The following is a 27,308-nucleotide window of genomic DNA, read 5'->3' as shown; positions in this document are numbered from 1 at the left end:
AGGTGCTCCCACAGTGCCATTGAGGAGCGAGTTCCGGGCTTTAGATCCAGTGAAGATGAAGGACCGACGATGACAAACATTGGGAACCTGTCACCGACTGGATGACGTGTGACTTGGAGTGGAGGTGATGACCTGTGAGTCTGCTGCACTCGTCCTTCTTGGACAGACGTTGTGGGTTTGTGCAAGTAAGCCTTGGAATGAAGATGAGATGAGTTCTCTAAATGACACGTGAGTCATGACTACCCTTCCAGTCTGTGACAGGTTCCCAATATTTTCTGTCCTCAGTTGTTGTTGGTTCCTCCATCGTTCTTCATGCAGATCAAGGGAAAAAAAGAGGGTTGAAGAGGCTTTCTCCTGAGGTGTGACTTGTTCTCCTGCATGGGTGTGTGATTTTGGAATTCTTTTTCTCAGATCACATAGAACTATTGGCCAGATTGGAGAAGAAAGAGAGGGAGTGCGAGACCAAAACCCAGGAGAAGGACGACATGATGAAGACCCTCAATAAGATGAAGGACAAGCTGCAGAAGGAGTCGATGGAGCTGCGTCAGGCGAGAGATCAAGTGATGGAACTCAGCGCACGCCTGAATGACCTAGCAGACTCGGTAAGGGCGGCATCCATCCCACACACACACCCCCCTTCCACCATCACCTCAGGCAAGGTAGAGAAACCATGCCCGGCAGGGAGTGCGTTTATCAGAGCAACTTTGTTACAAGGGGCAATCTCAAGCTTCCTTGTGGAGGTATTTTAATTTGCTCCGTGAAACAATTTATACCATGGAGCCAGTTTTTAGTTGTCACTATTGTTGCAGTAAAACTAATGTGGCTCAAACGTTTACGCAGCAAGCTCCCATAAATGGTGCTCACCAGGTACTGGTGGAGAGACTTTGGCTCACCAAGACCATGCTGACCGTCACGCATCAATAGGCTAAGGACCAAATGCTGGTGAATGCCATTTCTACAGATTGGACTTGAATGGTCGGCATGGACATGGTGAGCCGAAGGGCCTGTTTCTGTGATGTATGGCTCTATTGCTCTGTGGCACCCATTACACCGATCCTAAATGAATCCTTCTTTATTCTCCCCACATTCCCATCAACTCCCGCCAGATTCTATCACTCACCTACACCCCAGAGGCAATTTACAGTGGCCAGTTAACCTACCGACCCGCACGTCTTTGGAATGTGAAAGGAAACATTAGTGCCCAGAGGAAGCCCACATGGTAACAGGGGGGACTGCAAACTCCACACAGACAGCATCTCATTGACTCTGGTCACTGGAGCTGTGAGGCAACAGCTTAATAGCTGCACAACTGTGCCATCTGTGGCTCTACATACTAGTCAGTTAATTCAACCATCATCCCTCTTAACCACCCTGAGACCTTCTTACATAGGGGGTGTTGCACTGGCAGAAATATTCTCCCATTGATTGAGCTTAAGACCATAATAGGAGCAGAATTAGGCCATTCGGCCCATCATGCCTGCTCTGCCATTCAGTCACAGCTGATTTTATTTATTTTCTCATCCCCATTCTCCCACCTTCTCCCTGTAACCCTTAGACCCCCCCCTTATCAATCAAAAACGTATCAATCTCTGCCTTAAGTGCACCCAATGATTTGGCCTCCACCGCCCTCCGTGGCAACAAATTCCACAGATTCACCACCCTCTGGCTGAAGAAATTCCTCTTCATCTCAGTTTTAAAGTGATGTCCCTTTATTCTGAGGCTGTGCCCTCGGATCATAGGCTCTCCCACTGATGGAAACATCCTCTCCACATCCACTCTATCCAGGCCTTTCAGTATCAGGTAGGTTTCACTTGAGATTCCCCCCTCATCCTTCTGAACTCCATCAAGTACAGGCCCAGAGACATCAAATGCTCCTCATACAAAGTCTTTCATTCCTGGCATCATTCTTGTGAACCTCCTCTGGACCCTCTCCAGGGCCAGCACATCCTTCCTTAGATACGGGGCCCAAAATTGCTCACAATATTCCAAATGTTTCATTTTTAACATGAGATGTTTTATTTCCAGTGCTGGTAGATGGAGTAGATGTTAATGAATCCACGTTTTATTCAAATCAGTGCAAAGGATTCTCCAGATATCAGTGACCCCTTGACCAAAGCCTTTGAGAAAAAATTGTCAAGTCATCAGGCACAATAGCAGTCTGGGTAAAAAAAGGGCTGCCACTTTCCGTACCATTACAAGAGGTACTGCCTTGTGTATTAAAAGCACCAAGTTCCCCAGAATGACATTTTTATGTAACACACCATGGCTCTGTCAATTCTTTTAAATTCAGTGTCAGATTTATTTTTGTTTGGGGAAAAAAAATTATATATATTTTCAGATGCCCTGTGATCCTGATGGAAAACAGAACAGCCATGTGTTTTCAAAATTGAGGAGGAATTTGATGAGTTTGACAAAGCGTAGTGCTAACCAAGGAATTTCCCCACCAGGACCTCTCTGAAAAATGAAGCAGTCAGAAAGAATTACCTTTGGTATAAACAAACATCAAAATGAAGTGGTCGAGGCAATTGCATTAAAGCGGAGTCTTGACTAGTGTGAGAGGGAGGAAGGAATCAAAGGGTGAGACAGAATGGAGTGGGGGACGCGGAGCTCAGACATCCGCGCTACCCAGCTTCCCTCTTCCTGTGCTGAACTTTTTATCTTATCCCATCTGAAAGACTATCAGGATCCCCCTCCTTTGGGTGGTTCTTTGCGGGCTTGGCTCGGTGTCTTGAAAGAGTTACCGAGGCCTCAGAGGTAAGAATCAGTGAGTGTGGGTAGTAGGCGTTGCCCAGCTTGGCGGGTGCCAGATCTGCCACTCACTGGACTCCATCTATTGCCAACTGCTTTGGCGTCCCTCTCCCTTTTATGGTCAATTTTACCCCGATGTAACTCAGCCTGAGGTGGAGTCATCTTGAGACTCGCTGGCCTGAAGCAATAACCCAGCTATTGATCCTTTGAAGGGGTGTTGCTGAATTGGGTTAGTACCCTTTCATGTGCAATTATTCTCAAAAAACGACAGGCTGAGAAAGCCATGTTCCATACTTACAGTGGCTGGACCATTACTTCTTGTTTCAGTTGCTTCCCGGGCAAAAGATCAGGGAAAATACAGGGGAAGTAAGAAAGCAAAATTCCCTTCTTCCTCTTCTTCCCTCAGTAGATCAAAAGATCAGGGACCACATTTAGATGATGTGTTAATTGACATGTGTATTCTTGCACCAGCCTGTGCAACTAGTCCAAACCTTGGTTATGGAGACTCAAGTTCGTCTGGGAGTACTAAGTTGCTTGCGGCTGACCAGTGGGAATCTTGTTTGGAGCAGCCTGGGAGATGGTTGGTGTGGTGGAAACAGAACTCTTGTGAGGTGGTGGCTTAGACATGTTGTCCTGTTAAAACAGAAAGGAGCTTCACCTTATGTCTGACTCTTTGCAAAGCTGATTCATGAACTCTCAACACCAACGTTGGAGATGTTAATGCTGAGGTTCTCCCCCATTCCTTCCCCTCCACATACTCCCACCTGACAGAACCAGAAAACTTCTTAGCAAAATTCCTGGACCTTGGGTACTAGTGGTCGGTGGATCTGGGACCAGGAGGGCTGACGATGGAATTGCTTTGAGTCACCTACCAATTCAGAGTAGGGTCTTGGGTTGTGGCTGATGGTTTAATCAGCTTGGTTGTGGGGTATTCCACAGTGACGTTGGTTCACTCTAAGCTTGGATGGAGGGTGCAGGGTAATTACATCCCCTGTTCCCTCAGTGCAGGGCACCCCAGAGCTTCACACCGAGTTTACAGGGGAGCGGTGAATCTATTGACACCGGCATCCTCGTTGAGATCCTGCAGGTAACAATATGAGTGCTTGCTACACTGAATGTGAAAGGAGCATATTGGTGCTGTTACATATTCTACCTCTTAGGGGGAGGTCCAAACTTGAAATTAATATTTGGCAAACATTTTCTCCCCACTGTTGTAGCTCTGAGGAGGTCCCTTAATGTATTTCTCTCCCCCTTTAACACGCCACGAAAGAAGGGCAGGTGTCTGGGGCCACTGTTGACGCAGAACTCCCTGGTAATACTTCGCACTGAAATCTACCAGGTCATGGACCATACCAGTCCCACACTCACTTTCATTAGGCCAGAGGCCACCATGTCAAAACTCCTGCCACCTTGTTGGATTTATAACTGTGGAGAGGCTGAAATACTGGCGGTGGTGGATCTAGACCTTTACTCTTGTTCAAAGTGATTCACTGTTCCATAGCCCTTTAGAACTGAAGTCAAATTCTGTCCTCCTGATGCAGCCATATCCATATAGAACATGGAACAGTCCAAGCACAGGAACAGACCCTTCAGCCCACGATGGCAGGCACGGTAGTGTAGTGGTTAGCGTAACGCTTTACAGCGCCAGCGACCCGGGTTCAATTCCGGCCGCTGTCTGTAAGGAGTTTGTACGTTCTCCCCGTGTCTGTGTGGGTTTCCTCGGGGTGCTCCAATTTCCTCCCACTTTCCAAAGACGTACAGATTAGGAAGTTGCGGGCATGCTATGTTGGTGCTGGGAGCACGGCGACACTTGTGGGCTTCCCCCAGAACACTACGCAAAAGATGCATTTCGCTGTGTGTTTTGATGTACATGTGACTAATAAGGATATCTTATGTCTGTGCTGACCATGATGCCATGTTAAACTAATCCCATCTGCCTGAACATGGTCTATATCCCTCCGTTCCTACCTGTTCATGTGCCTGTCGAAATGCCTCTTAAACATTGCTATTGTGTCTGCTACCACCACCTCCCCCGGCAGCCTGTTCCAGGCACCCACCACTCTCTGTGCAAGGGAAAACTTGTCTCGCCCATCTCCTTTAAACTTTCCCCCTCTCACCTTAAATCTATGCCCTCGAGTATTTGACATCTCCACCTTGGGAAAAAGATTCTGACTGTCTACCCTACCTATGCCTCTCATAATTTTATCGCCTCTCAGCCTCCAACGCTTCAGAGAAATCAGAGAAGGTAATCGATATAAGAGGCATATTTATTGCTTCACGTTGTTCACTGCAGTGGAAGTGTGGTGGTCCCGAGCAACTCGCCCAGTCTCAGCTTTTGTTGAGGCCGTTCTGAGGCACAAACGAAGGAATTTCACAGGGCAGTCTGGAACTCACCCCACACGCCAGTGCATCATTGGAAAGCAGGTGAAGGACCTGCCCTTGAACCCACTCCATCCGTTTTCCTCCCTCCTCAATCTCCCAGCAGGAATCTGGAAGATCCAGTGCGGCCATCGAGTGCAGGCTCTGGCAGGATTGCAGCAACCCCACCAGGCCAAGATGTGCACTCAACAGCACAAGGAATGTCACCGCCCCAGGGTCAAACTGTTGTGCATCCAGCAGGTTAGAGTCATGGAATCATACAGCATGGAAATAGGCCCTTCAGCCCAATTGGTCCATGCTGACCATGATGCTCCATCCAAGCTAGTCCAACTTGCCAGTTCCATAACTTTCTGAATCTTTCCAATCCATGTACCTGTCTAAGTGTCTTCTAAAAGTTGTTATTGTACCTGCCTCAACCACTTCCTCTGACAACTGATTCCACATCGATACCCCCTTTGTGTAATTAAAAAAATGCCCCTCAAGTTCCTCTTAAATCTTTCCCCTCTCACCCTAAACCTTTGCCCCCCCAGTTCTTGATTCCCCAACCCTGGGAAAAAGACTGCGTGCATTCAGCCTATCTATGCCCCTCATGATTTTATAAACCTCTATAAGATCACCTCTCATCGTCTGCTACGCTCCAAAGAATAAAGTCCTAGCCTGTCCAGCCTGTCCCTATAACTCACTCCCTCAAGTCCTGGCAACATCCTTGTAAATCTTTCCAGCACTCTTTCCAGTTTAATAGCATCTTTCCTAGAGCAGGGCGACCAAAACTGTAAACCTGCCTCTGACATCTCCCCTATACCTTCCTCCAATCTCCTTAAAATTATGCCTGCTCGTGTGAGCCATTTTCACCCTGGGGAAAATGTCTCTGACTGTCCACTCGATCTATGCCTCTTATCATCTTGTACACCTCTATCAAGTCACATCTCATCCTCCTTCTCTCCAAAGAGAAAAGCCCTAGCTCACTCAACCTATCCTCATAACTCATGCTCTCCAATCCAGGCAGCATCCTAGTAAATCTCCTCTGCACCCTCTCTAAAGCTTCCACATCCTTCCTATAATGAGGCAACCAGAACTGAACACAATACTCCAAGTGTGGTCTAATCAGAGTTTTATAGAGCTGCAACATTACCTGGCAGCTCTTGAACTCATTACCCCGACTAATGAAGGCCAACACACCATACGCCTTCTTAACAACCCTATCAACCTGCATAGCAACTTTGAGGGATCTATGGACATGGCCCCCAAGGTCCCCCTGTTCCTCCACACTGTGAAGAGTCCTGCCATTAACCTTGTATTCTACCTTCAAATTCGATCTTCCAAAGTGTATCACTTCACACTTTTCTGGGTTGAACTCCATCTGCGACTTCCCAGCCCAGCTTTGTACCCTATCAATGTCCTTGTGTAACCTACAGCAACCTTCGACACTATCCACAACACCACCAATCTTCGTGTCATCTGCAAACTTACTAACCCACCCTTCCACATCCTCATCCAAGTCATATATAAAAATCACAAAGAGCAGGGGTCCCAGAACAGATCCCTGCGGAACACCACTGGCAACCAACTTCCAATCAGAATACGCTCCATCTACCACCACCCTCTGTCTTCTATGGGCGAGCCAATTCTGAATCCACACAGCCAAGTTTCCCTGGATCCCATGCCTCCTGACTTTCTGAATGCGCTGTAACCAATGGGGCCAGTGTAATGCAAATAGTGTTCCTTAATCCACATTATAACCAATTTGTGTTACGGAAGCAAGTGTTATGGCAGAACTACCTGTATTTCTGTCATCTGGTCTGCTGGGCATGGCCTTCAGCCTTACTATTAAGCAATGCATCATACAGACAAAGATGATAATTTAATCGTAACTATTACTTAACGGCCACAGTAAGTCATTTGGTCTCACCCTATCAGATTTAGATCAGTTTATTGTCATATGCACCAGGGTGCAATGAAATTCCTTGCTCGCATGAAGCTGACAGAATAAAGTGTACATGGTAATAATATATATAACAGTAAATACAGCGAGGAGCACAAAACAACAGAGTGGGGCAAAGATAGAAGTTATATTCCCTTTATTCTACATCCTCTGATGTAACACCAGTGTTTTCTCTCTTTCCCAGTTCTGATGAAGGGTCCCAGACCTGAAACATTAACCCTTCCTCCCTCCACAGGCGCTGCCTGACCCACTGAATGTTTCTAGCATACGGGTTCCGTTTTTACAGACGCCCTTGAGTCGATTTTGCCCATAAGTCGGAGAGCGCACAAAAATCACTCGATTATGGTCACCACATCTCCACAGTGTTTTAATGAATGGCATCAAAAGCACACAAGACTGATAAAGAGCAATTACTAAAAGTGGAGGGAGAAAGAGGAAAATAGTTCTGCTATTCGTAGGAAGGAACATATGTACGTACTTTGGACTTTTGAATTTAATAATATTGTGGGTCATGTGCAGACAGAAGAGTTTAATTTGACATCATGTTCAGCACAGACATGGTGGGCCGAAGGGCCTGTTCCTGCGCTGTACTGTTCTATGTTCTGTGGGTGCTCGTTCGCATCTATGGGTGTCTATAATCGAGTGTTCGTAACCTGGGGTGATCTATATTCTGTTTACATGCCTCTAGTGCAAAGTTCATCTTAATTTATCATTGTTAATACTCTGCCTTCTCTCAGAGTTGTTTTTTTTCTGATCTTCTCATTGCAGAACGGAGTCGGCCTTTCCTTTCCCCTCCCCCCTCCCCCGCCGGGAGGTCCCTTCCCCCCACCCCCTCCCCCAATGCTGGGCGAGCTCCCGCCGCCGCCCCCTCTGCTCCTCTACGACTTCCCGCCTCCTCCGCCCCCTCCCCCGCCTCCCGGCGGGCCGCCTCCCCCGCCCGGGGCACCCCCCTTCTTCAACTGCGCCATGCCACCCCCGCCTTGCCCCCTCACCGTCGGCAGCATGAGGAAGAAGGCCATCCCTCAGCCGTCTCACCCGCTGAAGTCCTTCAACTGGCACAAGCTGGCAGAGGTAAGAAAGACTCTCACCCTCTCTCAACAGCGGGTGGGGTCCTTTAATTTGGGTGACGCGCCCTCCCTCTCAAGGTCTGGAGAGAAAGACCCCCTCGCAACCTCAGGGAACCCTTAAGGGCAACACGTCAATAGTCAGCACAGACTCAGTGGGCCAAAAGGCCGGCTTCCATGCCGCGTGGTTCTACAGATTGCTTTTGAAGCCCACTTGCCCAGGCACAGCAGGAGAGACGGGCAGTGTGTCAATGCACGGCAAGATCCCACAATCTCAACGTTGGCAGGGCATGGGTTTAAGGTGAAAAGATCTTGAGGGGCAGGTTTTTCACATAGTGGGTGGTAGGTGTATGGAACGAGCTGCCAGAGGAAGTAGCAGATGGACTGAAGGGCCTGTTGGATGGGCCGAAGGACCTGTTTCTGTGCTGTAGGACTCTATGACTCTATGACTTTAGAAGCGGGGTCCAATTACAATGCTTAAAAGACATTTGGACAGGTATGTGGATAGGAAAGGTTTCCAGGGATATGGGCCAAACGCAGGCAAATGGGATCAGCTTAGACAGGTATCTTGGTTGGCATGGATAAGGCGGGCCAAAAGGCCTGTTTCTGTGCTGTATAACTCTATAACTGTGAAGTGGCAATGATGGGATTTTTTTTTCCTTCAAGTGAGGTCAACTAATGGATTGATGATGTTCAGGATATTGAGGAGGACTTCACAGTCCCTCAACAGAATCATGCCTTGAGGTTTTCTGGGGCTGGGGGAAAGTCCTGTGTCCAGTGTCCTGCCCAAAAGGTAGCACCTCTAACAGTGCGGCACTCCCTCACTGGAGTGTCATCTGGGATTCTGAGCTCAAGTGGAACCCGCCAAGACGAAGGTGAGGGGATTGCCCAGTGAGTGCAGAATTTCAGTGTGTGGACTCCCTTAGGCGCTGCTCTTCTGGTGGATGTTTTACAGAGTCCATGCCCCCACAGGGATAAGCTGGCTTCATATAAGGCTATGCAATTAGAAAAGTAAGAGATACTCCATAAGTTTACCTGATCCAGGGTAACTGTCAGGTCTGAGGCAGCTTCCTCGTGATGGGAACCCTGGATTTTTATGATCCTACAAACAGTAAATGGGAAACTTGCTTCTTATCATTAGCCAGTATAATAATAGATATCTTTATTGGTCACATGTACATTTAAACACACGGAGAAATACATCTTTTTCCGTAGAGTGTTCTGGGGGCAGCCCGCAAGTGTCACCACACTTCCAGCGCCAACATAGCATGCCCACAACTTCCTAACCCATACATCTTTGGAATGTGGGAGGAAACCGGAGCACCCGGAGGAAACCCACGCAGACACGGGGAGAACGTACAAACTCCTTACAGACAGCAGCGGGAATTGAACCCGGGTGACTGGCGCTGGAATAGTGTTACGCTAACCGCTACACTACCGACCCTTCAAATGCATCCTGCTGTTGAGGACAATGGCAGCATAGTGATTATGCTGCTGGGTTGGTGACTGAGAGCTGCAGGCTGATTTCAAATTCTGATCCAAGTTCAAATCCCACAACAGCACCTAGAAAATTGAAACTCAGTTAGTTTAATGATTAAAAAGTTAGTACTGATGATGACAACCATGAAATTCCCAGGTTATAAAAAGCTTTATGGTTCAATGATAATTGTGGAAGGACATTTGCCGTCTTTAGCCGGTCCATACAAAGATATAGACAAAGGGCTGGAATAAATGGGTCCTTCTCAGGATGGCAGGTTGTGTCTGTGCATGGCAAAATCCCACAATCTGAACATTGGCAGTGTGTAGCGGAGAGGGGAAAGCTGGCAGATAGTGGGCAACCACAGGGATCGGTGTTTGGGGCCCACCTGTTCACAATCTTTACCAACGGCTTGGCTAAGGGCACCAAATGGAACATCTCCAAGTTTGCCGATGGCACAAAACTAAGTAGGAACATGAGTAGTGACAAGGATGCAAGGAGGGTATAAAGGAACAGAGTGAGCATGCTACAACGTGGCAGACGGAGTACAATGTAGAAAAGTGCGAGGTCATCCACTTTGGTCAACATTTCAGATCGAGACCCATCATCTGGACCTTTGTCCGGGTGAAGGGTTTCAACTGGGAACATCGACTATCCAGCAAGTTCATGGACTGACTCGCTGAGTTCCTCCGGTCTCTTGTGCATTGCTCCAGATTTCAGCATCTGCAGTCTCTTGTGTCTCCCTTTGGACAAGGTCTCCTTTTTTAGGGTTTGGGAAAATTTGAGGTGATCCCATTGAAACATTCAAAATTCTGAAAGGGTTCAACAAGGTAGGTATGGGGAGACTGTTTCTTTCAGCTGAGGAGTTCAGAACAGGTGAGGGAACAGTGTCTGAAAACAAGGCCTTTTGGGAGTGAAATGAGGAGAAGGTCTTTCATTCAAAGAGCAATGAATCTTTTGGACTTCTCAAACACTGGGGTTTGTGGACCTTCAGTCACTGAGTTCATTCAAAACAGAAATAAAATAAGAGTTTGGGATATTAGGCAATCTCAGGATATGAGGATAGTGCAGAAAAGTGGTGTAAATTGGTAAGTGGGTAAATTGGTTTATTATCGTCACATATACCGAGGTACAGTGAAAAACTTTGTTTTGCATGCCATCCATACAGATCATTTCATTACATCAGTGCATTTAGGTAGTACAAGGGAAAACCGTAACAGAATGCAGAATAAAGTGTTACAGTTACAGAGAAAGTGCAGTGCAGGCAGACAATAAGGTGCAAGGCCATAATGAGGTAGCTTGTGAGGTCAAGAGTCCATTTTATCATACAAGGGACCGTTCCATAGCCTTATAACAGCAGGATAGAAGCTGTCCTCGGTAGAAGTTCAGCTATGATCCAATTGACTGGCACAGCAGGCTCAAGGGGCTGAATGGCCTACTCCTGCTCCTGTTTCTTATGCGACACCAGACCCTTTGGACTGGTTGAATAGTCCTCTGAAACAGCCCAGCGCAATTCACTTCATTGGATTGATTTTTGTGGTCAGGATGCAATGGATAAATTTCTGGGCAATTTTGTTCAAAGGTTTGGCAATAAGCATTGGTTTTACCAATTCCCCTCACATTCCAGACATTGATAAATCACTACAATTTCAAAAGTCCCGGGACTATCCTGCCTCCTACTCCCAATGGTCTTCAAAAGCTTTAAGTTCCAGTTAGGGAGGTTGGAGCATCACCTGACTTGGCCCTCTGGTATTGGCCATGAATGGGAGCAAATGTACTGTCGCTGTTCTAGGGTTCTTAATATTGCTTCTGACAGAGACCTCTCTGGCACTCTCAGGTCTGGCCAGATTCCCAGCCACTTGTCCCACACACAACCTCATGTGGAAGAAACTTTGGAGTCAAGTGGATCAGAGGAATTCTTTTGGATAACGAAACAGCTGTCGAGTGTAGCGTGAAGCAATTATATATTGTCTGTTTTGCTGCTTTTTTAAAATATAAATCATTTTCCAGGACCTGGGTATCAGAGGCAACACCAGCATTTATTATCCAAGCTTAATTGCCCCAGAGCAGAGTTTCAGGCTGAGTCATTTCAGTGTCAACCACTCTGCTGTGGTCTGCAGTCACACACAGTTCAGACCGGGTAGGGACGGCAGACGTACTCCTCCGAAGGGCATTAGTGAATTAGATGGGGTATTGCAACAAAAATCTGGTGATACCATGACTGCCATAATCAACAACAAAACTGTTTGCTTATAAATTCCAGATTTTATATTCTCTAGCTGAGCTGCAAAAGTTGGGACAACCAGCCCATGCACACTGGAGACACAAGAGACCGCAGATGCTGGAAATCTGGAACAACACACAACGGAGCTGGAGGATCTCAGCGGGTCAGGCAGCATCTGTGGAGGGAAATGGACAGTCGATGTTTCGGGTCGAGACCCTTCATCTGGACTGATGAAAGGTCTTGACCTGAAACGTCGACGGTCCATTTCCCTCTACAGATGCTGCCTGACCCACTGAGTTCCTCCAGCTCCGTTGTGTGTTTCAACCCATCCACACACGCGTTTTAGCATCTTTGGGGAAACAGGACTCTGATTTTCATAAGTCAGTGAGGACACATTCCCCATGCTTGACTCTACAACACAATGTCTGCCCGATTTCAGAAGCCACCTCCTTTCCATCCTGTATAACTCTCCGGACTGGTGATGTGGTTAAGCTGGTAATTCAGAGGCCAGGTCCAACAACCTAAATTCAACTCCATCCATGGCACCTGCTGAATTTAAATTTAGTTAGCCCACAAGTCTTCCCATTTTGAGAGCCTACATTAATCACCATTCTCCCTCCCTCCCTCTACCAACCTCACACTTTCTGATGGGCTTGCTTTTTGGTCAGTGGACTCTCTCCATTGCGTTACACCAACCCCCCACTCCCCCAACCTCTGGACACTTGGCCAATTATGTGAAGGTGCAGCAATGTGGAGGCAGGAAACCCGTGACAAAGTCCTGCTATTATAATCCAGCACTGTGCACCAAGGTTGGGATCTTCCCCTGGAGGGGACAATATGATTGAGTTTAGATTCACAGGATTATATATAGAATAATGGATACCTGGGTGTGATTACAGACTGGGATCTAATCCAGGGGTTCAGGGGGTTTATATATAGAATAATGGATACCTGGTGTGATTACAGACTGGGATCTAATCCAGGGGTTCAGGGGGTTTATATATAGAATAATGGATACCTGGGAGTGATTACAGACTGTGATCTAATCCAGTGGTTCAGGTGGTTTATATATAGAATAAAGGATACCTGGGGGTGATCACAGACTGGGATCTAATCCAGGGGTTCAGTGGGTTTATATATGGAATAATGGGTACCTGGGAGTGATTTCAGACTGGGATCTAATCCAGCAGTTCAGGGGGTTTATATATAGAATAATGGGTACCTGAGAGTGATTACAGACTGAGATCTAATCCAGGGGTTCAGGGGTTTTATATATAGTCTACTGAAGTCACAATGATGCATCCATCAGACCATCTGCTGTTTCCTACTTGGTAACTTTTATATAGTTTATTGAGGGACAGAATAGCATGCTGGTTAAGTTACTGGACTATCAACCAGAGTTCTGGACCATTGACCCAGAGACATGAGTTTAAATCCCACCAGGACATCCTGGGAATTTAGATGCAATAAATCTGGAGTTTTAAGCAGTAGGTGACCTCAGTAACAGTAACAACAACACCACCAGAATGTTGTAAAAACTCATCTGGTTCACTCAGGAAATCAGCTGTCCTCACCCTGTCTGGCCTACACGTGACTCCAGACCCACCTAAGTGGCCGACTCTTATCTGCCCCCTCAGTTCAGAGGCAAGTAAATTAGGGAAGGACAGCAAATGATGGCATTGACGGTGATGTCCGCATACCAAGAGCAAATACATTTTTAAAAAAGTCAGATCATCTACAGAGGCTCCCCAGGTTACAATTGTCCTAACTTAGGAAAATCCTGACTTTACGCAAATTCTCCCGTACATTTTTAAAGCATTTTTCAAGCTATTAATGATGATAATAAAATGTTTCATCGTGTTCATTAATGATTAGATGCAGTATATGTTCCATCAGTTTAATTGTAGGTAGCATTCGGGTCATTATTCAATGAAATGAAAGAATTATACCAATTGTGTATAGGGTGATACAATATGGGGTAGCTGCAGAAAACAGACATTTCTGACTTACGGAGAAATCGGCTGATGGACAGTTCTGAGAAACTGAACCAGGGCGCTGCCTGTACTAACATGGTTTGGGGGAGAGTGAGGGTGCTGAAAAAGGCTAAGGACCTTCCTGAGGCAGAGTTTGCACCGTAATGTGTTGCAGATGAGTGCACACGGCTTTCCAGGTTAAAATGGCTTCACCTTACAATGCATGTTTGCTGCAGAACTCATTGTCCGTCAGAGCGCCCGAAGCAGTGGTTGCAGGAGGGAAATGGAATTCTGGTTCCCGCAGGAATGGGCCAACTGCCTCTGGAAACAAACGAGGCTCTAACAAGGGATTGCTGCCCGCGCTGCGAGCGCATTGGCTGTGAAACAGAGGGCCGCTGCAGCGGCAAGAGGTTAAACAAACTGCAAACTCAATTCAGTCCAGTCGACCTGATACGTCTACATGCTAAATAATTAATGCATGTATTCCGGGGAGAAGTTCCTAAATTTCTGGGCAAAAAAACACAGAAGTGGGACAACTGTATCACTACTCAGAGCTGGCATGGGTTCGATGGGCTGGATGGCCTTCTTCACTACTGTAACAATTCTTTCTCTCCCTGGGTATCTGGACTGCTCTGTGTGACACCTAACGTATGGAAGCAAAATACTGTCCTTTGAACCCTGAAATGCTTATTTAATTTAATTGGCCACATACTACAAAATCAGGTTGTTTTCCTTTCTACTGAGTGTACGTACCCGTGGGTTGTTTCTTTGTAATTTTCTTTACAATGTTTTAAAGTTGACTTGAACTTGATAATTTTGAACAGAACATACCTCATAAGGTGAAAGGGGAGAGTTCATTGATTGGTTTAGGTGAATTGATTAACTCATAAACTAAAATCGAATAGGTTGACGATCGTTGTTGCTTCTGCCATATTACACCTTAAATTTTGCTCCCATAACTTTGCATACCTCTTATCAGGTCCCCCCTCGGCCTCCTCTGCTCCCGGGAAGACAAACCCAGCCTATCCAGTCTCTCCACAGTAACTGAAACATTCAATCCCATTGTGGGAACTTGGGTCTTCTCAGCAGAGGGTGTCTGCCGGATAGTCATGTCGGAACATGATTGCACTGTCACGTTGGTACACTAATACCTTAACACAGTGGTACACCATTGCATCTAAACACTGCTACACTGGCCTGCTGTCACACTCAGTGAAGTACTTTTGAAATGTATTCACTGTCATAATTTAGCCAGCCAATTTACACATATTAAGGTGCTACAATGAGCAATGTGATAACAACCCGATAGTTGGGCAGGCACAGTAGTGTAGCAGTTAGTGTAACGCTATTACAGCGCCAGCAACCCAGGTTCAATTCCAGCCGCTGTCTGTAAGGACTTTGTACGTTCTCCCCGTGTGTCTGCGTGGGTTTCCTCCGGGTGCTCCGCTTTCCTCCCATATTCCAAAGACATGCGGGTTAGGAAGTTGTGGACATGCTATGTTGGTGCCGGAAGTGTGGCGACACTTGCGGGCTGCCCCCAGAACACTCTACACAAAAGATGCATTTCACTGCATGTGTCGATGTACATATGACTAATAAAGAAATCTTAGTCAGATATTAGTCAGAATACAGGGAAGTGTCAGACCATAGACCATAAAATATAGGAGCAGGATTAGGCCATTCCACCATCGAGTCTGCTCCACCATTCAACCATGGCTGGTTTTTTCAACCCCATTCCCCCGCCTTCTCCCCTTAACCCTTAACCCCCTTACCAATCAAGAACCTATCAGTCTCCGTCTTAGATACACCCAGTGACTTGGCCTCCACAGTCCTCTGTGGCAACGAATTCCACAGATTCACCACCGTCTGGCTGAAGAAATTCCTCCTCATCTCAGTTCTAAAGGGACGTCACTTGATTCTGAGGCTGTGCCCTCGGATCCTGGATTCTCCTACTAATGGAATCATCCTCTCCATATCCACTCTAACCAGGCCTTGCAGTATCCAGTCGGTTTCACTGCGATCCCCCCTCATCCTTCTGAACTCCATCGAGTACAGGCCCAGAGCGATCGAACGTTCCTCATATGTTAAGCCTTTCATTCCCAGGACCATTGTTGTGAACCTCCTCTGGACCCTCTCCAGGGCCAACACATCCATCCTTAGATACAGGGCCCAAGATTGCTTACAGTTTTCCAAATATTCCCTAAGTGCTCTGAAATACTGCTCTGAGTATTTTATTCTGATCATGTAAGGGGGGAAATGGTTCTTGTGTCCAAAAAACATTGTCTTCTACTGTGCAGCAGCACTTCCTCAGTGCTGCACTGGATCACTCCAGATTACTGGTTTGAGACTTGACCACACTACAGGGCAGAAGGGGTCAAGTCAAGTTGAGTTTATTGTCATGTGCACAGGTACAATGAAGAACTTGCTTGCGGCAGCATCACAGGCACGTAGATTCAGACAACACACAGAATGTAAATTATACGTACATTATATACAAGTTATACAAGACAGCAAGGTAAAAAGACTGTGCAAAACAAGGCATTAGGACAAATGAAAACACAAGTCCACAGCAGTGCAAGAGGTGGTCCGTAGTATTCCGTTGCTGAGGTAGGGTTAGGGTTGTGCAAGTCAGTTCAAGAACCTGATGGTTGTAGGGAAGTAGCTGTTCCTGAACCTGACCATTCATTCCATACAAATTCCTGGCCATTCTCCCTCATTTCACCTCCTTAAGCTGAAGGCCACCTATATAAACACCAACAAGCACTTACACACACAGTGACACGTGCTGACAGACATCACCTAATACCTCGGACTGAGAAAGTCGGTTGTGCTTATTGGAGGTCAAGCATTCAAGCTCCGAGATATCACTGCACGTGTTCCTCAGGGGAATGCCTGAGCCAACATATTCAGCTGCTTCATCAATAACCTTGGCGCAATTGCCTTCATCAGTTGGGACATTGAGTACAAGAGTTGGGACATAATGTTGCAACTGTACAAGTCGTTGGTGAGACCACACTTGGAGTACTGTGTGCAATTCTGGTTGCCCATCTATAGGAAGGGTGTCATTAAGCTGGAAAGGGTGCAGAAAATATTCATAAGGATGTTGCAGGGAGTGGAGAGCTTGAATTATAAGGAGAGGATGGATAGGCTGGGGCATTTTTCCCTGGAGCGTAGGAGGCTGAGGGGGTGACCTTATAGAGGAATACAAAATCATGAGGGGTTTAGATAAGATGGATGGTCACAGTCTTTTTTCCAGGATAGGGGAGTCTAAAACTAGAGGGCATAGACTTAAGGTGAGAGGGGAAGAAACTTAAAAGGGACCTGACGGGCAAGTTTTTCACACAGAGGGTGGTGGGTATGTGGAACGAGCTGCCAGAGGAAGCTGTAGAGGCAGGTACAATTACAATGTTTAAAATACATTTAGACAGGTACATGGACAGGAAAAGTGTAGAGGACATGGGCCAAAATGGAACTAGCTCAGGTAGACAGCTTGATTGGCATGGACGAGTTGGGCTGAAGGGTCTGTTTCCCTGCTGTATAAGTCAATGGCTCTATGACCTTCCTTCCACCATAAGGCCAAAGTAGGGTTGTTCTCTGATGATTAAACAACATTCAGTTCCATCCACAACTCCTCATCCAGTGGAGCAGCCCAAAGTTTGCATGCAGCCAAGACCTGGATAACCTTCAGGCATGGCTGATGGGTGGCAAGTGATATTCACAGGAGAAAAGTGTCAGGGACTCACACTAGAGAGAGTCTAACCACCTAACCTTGACATTCAAGGGCATCATCATTGCCCAGACCCCACACCCTCGAGTCAGGTCAATGATCCTTCATTGACCTGAAACATTACCTCCATTTCTCTCTCCACAGATGCTGTCCGACCTGCTAAATACCTCCAGCATTTTCTGTTTTTATTTCACATTTCTGACATCTGCAGTATTTTTGCTTTACACTGTACAGAGCTAGCCTGTTCACTGCTGTTTCCGTCAGCTGTGGAATCATAAGAGTCGTACAGCATGGAAACAGACCACGTCCATGCTGACCATTGGGCACCCATCTATAAATAACCACATCTTCCAGAACTTTACCCCTTAGCCGTGTACACCTAGGTGATCTGAGTGCTCATCCAGACACTTCTTAAATGCTGTCAGCGCGTCTGTGTATTTTAGGTACGCAACACTCCCTGGGTGGAAAAGGTCCCACTCAGGTCCACTCTAAATCACGTGCCCTTTCTCTTTACGTGCTCTAGTTTTATCTACCTCTGATATGGGGAATAGCTTCCTGCAGTCAACCCAATGTATACCCCTCATAATTTTATACGCCTCAATTCTGTCCCCTCTTCATCTCCTCTGCTCCAGGGAAAACAGACCCAGCCTCTCCACCCCCTCATCATAACAGAAACGCTCCATCCCAGGCAACATCCTGGTGAATCTCCTCTGCACCCTCTCCAGTGCTACCATGTCCTTCCTGTAGTATGGTGACCAGAACTGTACACAGCATTCCAGCTGAGGTCTGACCGATGTTTGACTGAAGATATCTCACTTTCCAAGGTCACATAAGGGCAGAGGACTGAAAATGGTCAAGGAGGTCGTTTTTAAGCAGTGTTTCAAGGGGAGAGATGGAAAAGTTTAAAGAGGGGGTTGCAGAGTTTGGGGCTTGTCTCACATTACACTGATAGCGAGCTGTGAAATCACATCTTACTGTGCAAGAAATACTATTTTTGCAGCATCACCCATGTTTCTGTGGTTGACTCTTGCAGAACAGAATCGGGGGCACGGTGTGGGCTGAGATCGATGACCTCCGAGCCTTCAGCGTCTTGGATCTGGAAGATTTTGAGAAGATGTTCTCAGCTTACCAGAGGCAACAGGTAGGTTGTTCCTTTCCATCTGTATTGAACCTGTATTGTGTATGTAGGGCAGGTACTGGGAATTTTGTTCAGCTACAAAACTACAACTGCAAATGAGGGACTGAGATATGGAGAGAGGATGAGCAGTTTGGGACTTTACCAGCTGCACCACTGTGCTGCACCTACATAAAGGGACTGAGTTGTAGGGAGAGGTTGGACAGGCCAGAACTTTATTCCTTGGAATGTAGGAGACTGAGAGTTGATCTTAGAGAGGTGTATAAAATCATGAAGGGCATAGATAGGGTGAATGCACTCAATCTGTTTCCTAGGGTTGGGGAATCAAGAACTAGAGGGCATAGGTTTAAGGTGAGAGTTGAGAGATTTGATAGGAACCTGACGGGGCAACTTTTTCACTCAGAGAGTGGTCAGTATATAGAATGAACTGCCAGTGGTTGAGGCAGGTACATTCAACAGCATTTAAAAGGTACTTGGACGGGTACATGGAGAGGAAAGGTTTAGAGGGATGTGGGCCAAACACGGGCACTTGGAACTAGCTCAGATGGGAATCGTGATCGGCATGGACCAGTTGGGCCAAAGGGCCTGTTGCAATGCTGGATGACTCTATGACTCTGCAAGAGACTGCGGGGTACAGACAGGATATTTGCAAGGTCATGTCCCTGAAGATTACTATTGGCAGAAGGCTCGGTAACCAAAGCCATAGGGTAAGAGGAAGAATAAATCAAAGAGAAATAAGGTGGGATTTTTAATGCAGTGAGTTGTTATGATCTAAAATAGGAAAGGGTGTTGGAAGCCGATTTAATGGGAACTTCCAAAACTGTATAAACTTGAAGGAGAATTAAACGCAACAGGGAAAAAAATGGAACTTTTTGGAAAGCTTTTTGACATGGCTGGCACAGGGAGTGTAGTAGCATTGTGCAAATGTTACTGGAAAATCCTGGAACTCTGATCCAGAGGGATAAGTTTAAATCCCAACACAACAGCTGAAAAATGTAAATTCAGAATCAGAGAAAAATTACAGCATGGAAGAAGTACTTTAACTTGTCGAATCTGCACTGGGTCTATGTAAGAGGAATCCAACCTTGGTCTCATGCCTTCTCCCCAAAGCCCTACAAATTCCTCCCTTTCAAGAACTTGTCCAGTTCCCTTTTGAATGCTCCAACTGAATCTGTCTCCACTGCTGCTTCTGGCAGTGCACTGTAGACCCTGACCAATCCTTGTGTTTGAGAAAAAAGGAATGTTTAAGTGTCACCTTGTTCTTCTGTCAGTACAAGAAACCTGCACTCAGCAGGTCAGGACAGCATCCGCGGAAAGAGAAACGGTCAACATTCTGGGTCTGTGACCCTCCATCAGAACTGGGAAAGAGAGAGGTACAAGTTTGTTCACGGTAGAAGAGAAGGTGGGGGAGGGATGTGCAGTGCAAAGGAATGTCTGTGCTAGGACGAGACAAAGGGTCACAGACCCGAAACATTGACTTTCCCTTTTCCACAGATGCTGCCTGACCTGAATATTTCCAGCATCTGCAGTTTTTTGATTTGCTCCTTCCTTCCATGTCCCCTGGTTCCTGCCGCTTCCGTCAGTGGAAGAAGTTAATTGTATCCATCATTAGCAATGGAGACCATGAAACCACTGCCGTGAAAAGCCCAAACGCTGACTGATACCTTTCACCTTTATCCAGTCTACTGTGACCGATTCTTAACTTCCTCCTCAATCCAGGGACATTAAGTGTTGGCCTTGCCAGTGACACGAATGAATAAATTAAACAGAGGGGCACACTGGACCCAATGGCCTGTTCAATGGTGTTTGAAGCTGGCTGGCTGGCAATAGCTCAAAGTCCCTTAGGATCCTTGTGGCTGGGGTTTGTCATTAAGTTTTAACCAGTATGATACTGCTTAGAGCCATCGGGTGATACAGCACAGGAAACAGTCCCTTCGGCCCATCTCTCCATGCCGACCAAGGTGCCTTCCTGAGCTCGTCCTGCTTGCCTGCATTTGGCCCACATCCCTCTCGACCATTCCTGTCCATGAACCTGACCATGCCTCTGACTTCCTTATTACTGGAAGCTTGTTTCTATTTCCCTTGAGATGAGCTCACTCAAAATCGTCCCTCGCGCTTCTATGTGCTCCTGCATGAAAATTACTCTTTCCACTCACTAAGTTTTACATTTCACGCCACAAACCTTGGGGAAAAAAAAGTGTTGGCTGATCCTTGCGTGGATTCACAAGATTGGTTTGGTTGAAAAAGGTGTTACATAAGGTTGTTGTATCATACATAGTATCTCCTTATTTTAGTATCTAGCTGTTTCCTGAATGATATTCAGGACCTGGGAATTCATCCTAACTGCTAATTATCCATATAGAACATAGAACACAGAACAGTACAGCACAGGAACAGGCTCTTCGGCCCACAATGTTGGGCCACAGTACTTAAACTAGTAATTAAATGCCTAACTAAACGAATCCCTTTTGCCTAAACAATGTCCATATCCCTCCATTCTCTGCACATTCATGTGCCTATCTAAGAGCCTCTGAAACACCTCTTTAGTATCTGCCTCCACCACCACCCCTGGCAGCACATTCCAGGCCCCCACCACTCTCTGTGTAAAAAATGTCCCACACATCTTTGAACTTACCCCCTCTCACCTTAAATGCATGCTCTCTAGCATTAGACATTTCAACCCTGGGAAAAAGTAACCAGCTGTCAACTCTCTCTATGCCTCTCATAATCTTAAACTTCTATCAGGTCTCCCCTCAGCCTCCGCCGCTCCAGAGAAAGCAACCCAAGTTTGTCCAACCTCTCCTCATGGCACATGCCCTCTAATCCAGGCAGCATCCTGGTAAACCTCTTCTGCGCCCTCTCCAAAGCCTCCACATCCTTCCTATAATGGGGCAACCAGAACTGAATGCAATTCTCCAGATGCACCCTAACTAGAGTTTTGTAAAGCTGCAACATAACTTCCTGACTCTTAAACTCAGTGCTTCAACTAATAAAGGCAAGCATGCCATACACCTTCATTACTACCCTATCAACCTGTACAGCCACTTTCAGGGAGTTATTGTCTTGGAGCCCAAGATCCCTCTGTACATCAACACTGTTAGGGGTTTTGCCATTAACAGCGTACTGTCCCTTTACATTTGATCTCCCAAAATCAAACATCTGACATTTGGCCAGATTAAACTTTATCTGCCATTTCTCTGCCCATATCTGCAACTGATCTGTATCCCGATGTATCCTTTGGCAATCCACTACACCACCAATCTTTGATATATATCTTACGATATGTACTATCCTAAACCTTTAGAGTCATGCAAATTGGAAACAGGCCATTTGGCCCATCAAGTACCTGCTGACCATTAACCTCTCATCCCACATTGAGCCCATTTTATTCTCCCAACTTTTCCAGCAGCTCCCCCCAGATTCTACCACTCACCTCCACACCCGGGGCAATTTACAGTGGCCAATTGACCAGCCAACCCGCACATCTCTGGGATGTGGGAGTAAACTGGAACAGCCGGAGGAAACCCACATGGTCACAGGGTGAACGTGCAAACTCCACACAGACAGTGTCAGAGGTCAGGATTGAACCCAGGTCTCTGGAGTGGCTGAGCCACTGCACCATAGCCATCACCTGATATCCTACCACCCTGGTGTGTGTGTGCTTTGATGTATTGGATTTGATGGTGAAAGGTTCTGGTCACCAGAGAGGGTTCAGAGGAGATTTACGAGGATATTTTCAGGGATAGGGAGGTTTTATAATGAGGAGAGATTGACTAGTTGAGATTATTTCTCTTAGAACAGAAAAGACTGTGAAAAAATAGGTGTATAAAATCAGATGGGACCTTCCAGGGTTATAAGAAAGTTGCTTTAGAGAGAGATGAATAAAAAGAGGAGAAAATATGGGAAGCATTCAGCCAGTCAGGCGGCTTCTGTGGAGACAGAAACAGTTAACATTTCCGATCTGGACGCCTTCAGAATTGGGAAAGAGAGGAAGCAAGACATATGGGTTAGGAAGTTGTGGGCGTGCTATGTTGGCGCCGGAAGCGTGGCGACACTTGCGGGCTGCCCCCCAGAACACTCTACGCAAAAAGATGCATTTCACTGTGTGTTTCGATGTACATGTGACTAATAAAGAAATCTTAAAATCTCTTAAAATCTTAAGTTAGTTTTCTGTAGTGAAGAAGGTGGGGGAGGGATGGACAGGACAAAGGGAATATCTCTGACAGGATGAGACCAACTGAGTGAATGTAGCAGTCAGTGTAGCAGTTAGGATCAGATTATGCTGCTTTGTCTGTGTAATGTGCTGCTCATCACATGCCCAGCAGATCAAACTTGCAACATTTACTCAGTTGGTCCCAGCCTACCAGAGATATTCCCTTTGTCCTCCCCATCCCTCCCCCACCTTCTCCACTACTGAAAACTGATTCGCTTTTTTTCTCTTTTCCGATTCTGATGAAGGCTCCCGGAGCCGAAATGTTAACTGGTTCTCTTCCCACAGATGCTGCCTCGCCTGCTGAGTGTTTCCAGCATTCTCTGGCTTTTGTTTCAGATTTTCAGCATCTACAGGGTTTGTTTTTGGATTTTTCAATCGCAAGAGGGTGGGGGTGCACACATATTTGGGAAGAGGATCCAAATGGTAGTGTGAGTCTGGAAAAGAGGCCGAGTCTGCAAATCTCACTGCATTGGATAAGCATCACCGTGCACAAGATGGTGGACTCAGGTCTGGGAAGTAGGATTTGTCTCGAGTTCTTTTCCAGCCAGTACGTACCAGATAGACTTCTTCAGTGCCTTAAATTTCTCTGCTTTTTTAAAATTACAAAAATAATCCCTCAAAAGCAAAATATCAGAATCCAATATAAAGACAGAGAATGGTGGAAATATTTGGCAGGTCAGGCAGCATCTGCGGAGAGAGAAACAGGGTTAATGTTTCAAATCGATGACTTTCCTGATGACCTGCTGATTACTTCCAGAATTTCCTGTTTTTGATCCACTATTTGAGTAATTCAGCATGTTTAACTTAGCTCTGCGTAACTCTGAAAAGCTGTCAGCCCCGGGGGAGAAAGGAGTTTTCCAAACTCAGCCAAAGGGTTAACGTGACAGAGTAGAGTGGGTCTTTGTTTCATGAAAGAGCAGTTGTCTGAGAGTCGATTGGTCTACCTTGCATCTTCCGCCTGATACAGATCCATTAAAAGCATTTAGTTCTGCCTCACTCTGTCATGTGTGTGTGTGTGTGTGTGTGTGTGTGTCTTGTGTATTTGTACCAGTGCATGTGCACCTTTGTGTATGTAAAGCAAAAGAAATATAGAGTGCTCTCGTGCTCGGAGAGAAGTTGGAGTGTTCAGGCGCCTGTTAATCTAAATGTGTCACTGCAGTTTTACATAATGTTTATGAGCGAGTGTAAAATGTATGCAGACAGTTTATCAAGCCCTGACATCTGGCTTGCTTGCTCCATTTTTGGCATGTGAGCCTTCAGCAATTGCACAGGGCAGTCGAGGAATTTGCCTTTTTCCCTTTCAAAGCAGGGAGGCAAGGGTTAAGTATCTTGCATCAGGCAAAAACTGAGCGTTCAGAAGGGAGCCCTTCAGGAGATTAAATCCACACAGTTTTCTGTTTGTAAGACCCATTGAGTAGCATTCTCTTTTAAAGCCGTTTTTGGCCGCCTCCACTTTACACCCATATAAGGCCGTGTCTTGCCTCTTCCACACCGCCTTGCGGCCTGTCAATCATTACAGCCCAGGGTCGGCAGGCTGCTTAGAAGTAAAATGCAAACAAGTGTCTGGGGATAAGTCCTTCTGTAAATAGCCAGTTCCATGCTATGCAACAGCTCCACTGTATCCGTCAATTCAAAATCCCAAACAGAGGTAAATTGGTTTATTATTTTACATGTACCGAGGTACAGTGAAAAACTTTGTTTTGCATGCCATCCACACAGATCATTTCATCACATCAGTACATTAAGGTAGTACAAGGGAAAACCATAACAGAATGCAGAATAAAGTGTTACAGTTACAGAGAAAGTGCAGTGCAGGCAGACAATAAGGTGCAAGGTCATAACGAGGTCGTTTGTGAGGTCAAGAGTCCATCTTATCATACTAGGGAACCGTTCAATAATCTTATAACAGCGGGATAGAAGCTGTCCTTGAGCCTGGTGGTATGTGCTTTCAGGCTTTTGTATCTTCTGCCCAATGGGAAAGGGAGAAGAGAGAATGTCCCGGGATGGGTGGGGTCTTTGATTATGTTGGCTACTTTACCGAAGCAGCCAGAAGTGTCGACAGAGTCCATGGAGGGCAGACTGGTTTCTGTGATGTGCTGAGCTGTATCCACAACTCTCTGCAGTTTCTTGAGGTCTTGGGCAGAGCAGTTGCCATACCAAGCCATGATGCATCTGGATAGGATGCTTTCTATGGTGCATCTATAAAAATTGGTGAATGTCAAAGGGGATGAGCCAAATTTCTTCAGCCTCCTGAGGAAGTAGAGGCACTGGTGAGCTTTCTTGGCCATGGCATCCATGTGGTTGGAACAGGACAGGCTATTGGTGATGTTCACTCCTAGGACCTTGAAGCTCTCAACCCTCTTGACCTCAGTGCCCTTGATCTAAACAGGAGTATGTGCACCGCCCCCCTTCCTGAAGTCAATGACCAGCTCTTTTGTTTTGCTGACATTGAGGGAAAGGTTGTCATGACACTATGTTACTGAGCTCTCTCTTTCCTTCCTCTAAGCTCTCTGTCACCAGGGGCTGGTGAGGCAACAATCTTTCCTACTGGCATAGAAGGAGGCCATTTGGCCCATTGAATCTCCTCTGGCTCCTAGAGCAATTCCATTTATCCTATTCCCCCACGTACTTCCCAGTGGTGTCCTCTCTCTCACTGATGACCATTAACAACCCCATCCCCCTAATTTCCCTGCCCCCCCACCTACACCAGGATAGGTTACAGTAGCCAATTAACCTACAGGAGGAAACCCAGACAGCACCTGTGGTCAGATTTGAACAGGGGTCGCTGGAGCTGTGAGACAACTGCACTACCTGTAACACTGTGGTACCTCTCCTGACATTGGTGGATGGGTTGTGGAGGCCGTCTGGAACCTCTTGCACCTCATCCCTTCACTCTGTGGGAATGGCCAGCACCTCAGGCCCATTGTGCACACACTGCCAGTCAGTCAGTCAGCCACTGTCAAATCAGTAACCAAGCACCCATCACCAGCTACTTCTTTGTGACTTTGTTGATCCTGGTTTGACCCCATCCATCTATAGAGTCATAGAGCTGTATAACACTGAAATAGATCCTCTGGACCAATTAATCCATGCCAACCATGATGCCTATCTTTGCCAATCTTATTTTCTTGCATTAGGTCCATATTAAACCCATGTGGGTTTCCTCCCGGTGCTCTAGTTTCCACCCTTATTTTAAAGATGAGTGAGTTGGTTGGTTAATTGGCCGCTGTAAATTGCCCCCACTGTGTAGGTGAGTGGTAGGAAAATCAGTGGAGGGGCTGATGGGAATTTGCTGGAGAATAGGATACAATGAATGGGATTGGCCGAGAGCAAGCATAAACTCAATGTGCTGAATGGCCTCCTATGTTACAAATATATGATAAATGCCCCTCACAATGGAATCTGTACTGAAGAACACAGCAGAGGTGTCTAAAGCTGGAGGGCATAGATTTATGGTAATGTGTAAGAGATTTCGAGGGGATCTGAGGAAGAATTTTTTCTCCCAGAGGATGTTCGGAATCTGGTACGCACTACCTGAGGGGTTAGTGGGGGAGGGTACTCTCATAGCATTGACGAAGTATCTCAATGAGCACTTGAACCACCAAGATGTGAAAGGCTATGGACCAAATGGGATTAGTATGGGTCAGTAACTGATGATCAGCATCGACATGTTGGGCCAAAGGGCCTATTTCTGTGCTGTGTGACTCTATAACTCACAGTTCCAGCTGCTGAGACAAGCTGAGCTTGTTGACAAGCGGTGGAATTCCACTTTATGGCTGATGAAGACATTCGAGAAGTGGAAACATCGGGAACTTGGTGGCACTGCACATTGGTGTTACTCTGATGGTCTCAAAATAGCATGTGATAGTGCTGTAGACACTGGTTCTATGGCAGGCACGGTAGTGTAGTGGTTAACGTAATGCTATTACAGCACCAGCGACCCGGGTTCAATTCCAGCCGCTGTCTGTAAGGAGTTTGTACATCCTCCCCGTGTCTGCGTGGGTTTGCACTGGTTTCTTCCCACATTCCAAAGACGCACGGGTTAGGAAGTTGTGGGCATGCTATGTCGGCGCCGGAAGCGTGGCGACACTTGCGGGCTGGCCCCAGATGCATTTCACTGTGTGTTTCGATGTACATGTGACTAATAAAGATATCTTAGCTTTACCGCACTTCAGCTGCACGGTTACTTCCTGCTGAATACTAACTCACCTTGGCATGTTTAATTTTTTCTATGTCCTCGGTGACCTCTCCTGCTCAGGACCTGCTCACTAACACTAACCTGCCAAAACAGGTGAGTGCAGACATCCTTTCACTCTGCGGGTGACCGCCATCCACTGTGCCATTGACTCTCGGTTTCATTGAACCGATCGGCAGTCATTTGATGGGGGGGGGCTCCGTCCGTCCACAAGTGCGTTCACTTTTCCTT

General features: G+C 46.5%; 1 protein-coding gene across 4 annotated transcripts in view; it reads left to right on the top strand.

Moving 5' to 3' along the window:
- daam2 (dishevelled associated activator of morphogenesis 2) overlaps positions 1 to 27,308 on the top strand; it is a 327,537-nt gene that overhangs the window by 216,770 nt on the left and 83,459 nt on the right. For 3 of the 4 annotated variants that reach the window (XM_052024248.1, XM_052024249.1, XM_052024251.1), the window contains 4 exons: positions 412 to 602; positions 7,838 to 8,140; positions 18,568 to 18,675; positions 27,141 to 27,173. In XM_052024248.1, the coding sequence (XP_051880208.1) occupies positions 412 to 602; positions 7,838 to 8,140; positions 18,568 to 18,675; positions 27,141 to 27,173 (635 nt within the window). The remainder of the gene's footprint in view (positions 1 to 411; positions 603 to 7,837; positions 8,141 to 18,567; positions 18,676 to 27,140; positions 27,174 to 27,308) is intronic. The other variant, XM_052024252.1, reaches the window with a different exon arrangement.

This window comes from Pristis pectinata, chromosome 10, assembly GCF_009764475.1.
Source record: "Pristis pectinata isolate sPriPec2 chromosome 10, sPriPec2.1.pri, whole genome shotgun sequence".
Lineage (NCBI taxonomy): Eukaryota > Metazoa > Chordata > Chondrichthyes > Rhinopristiformes > Pristidae > Pristis > Pristis pectinata.
This window is presented reverse-complemented; position numbering and strand designations above follow the sequence as displayed.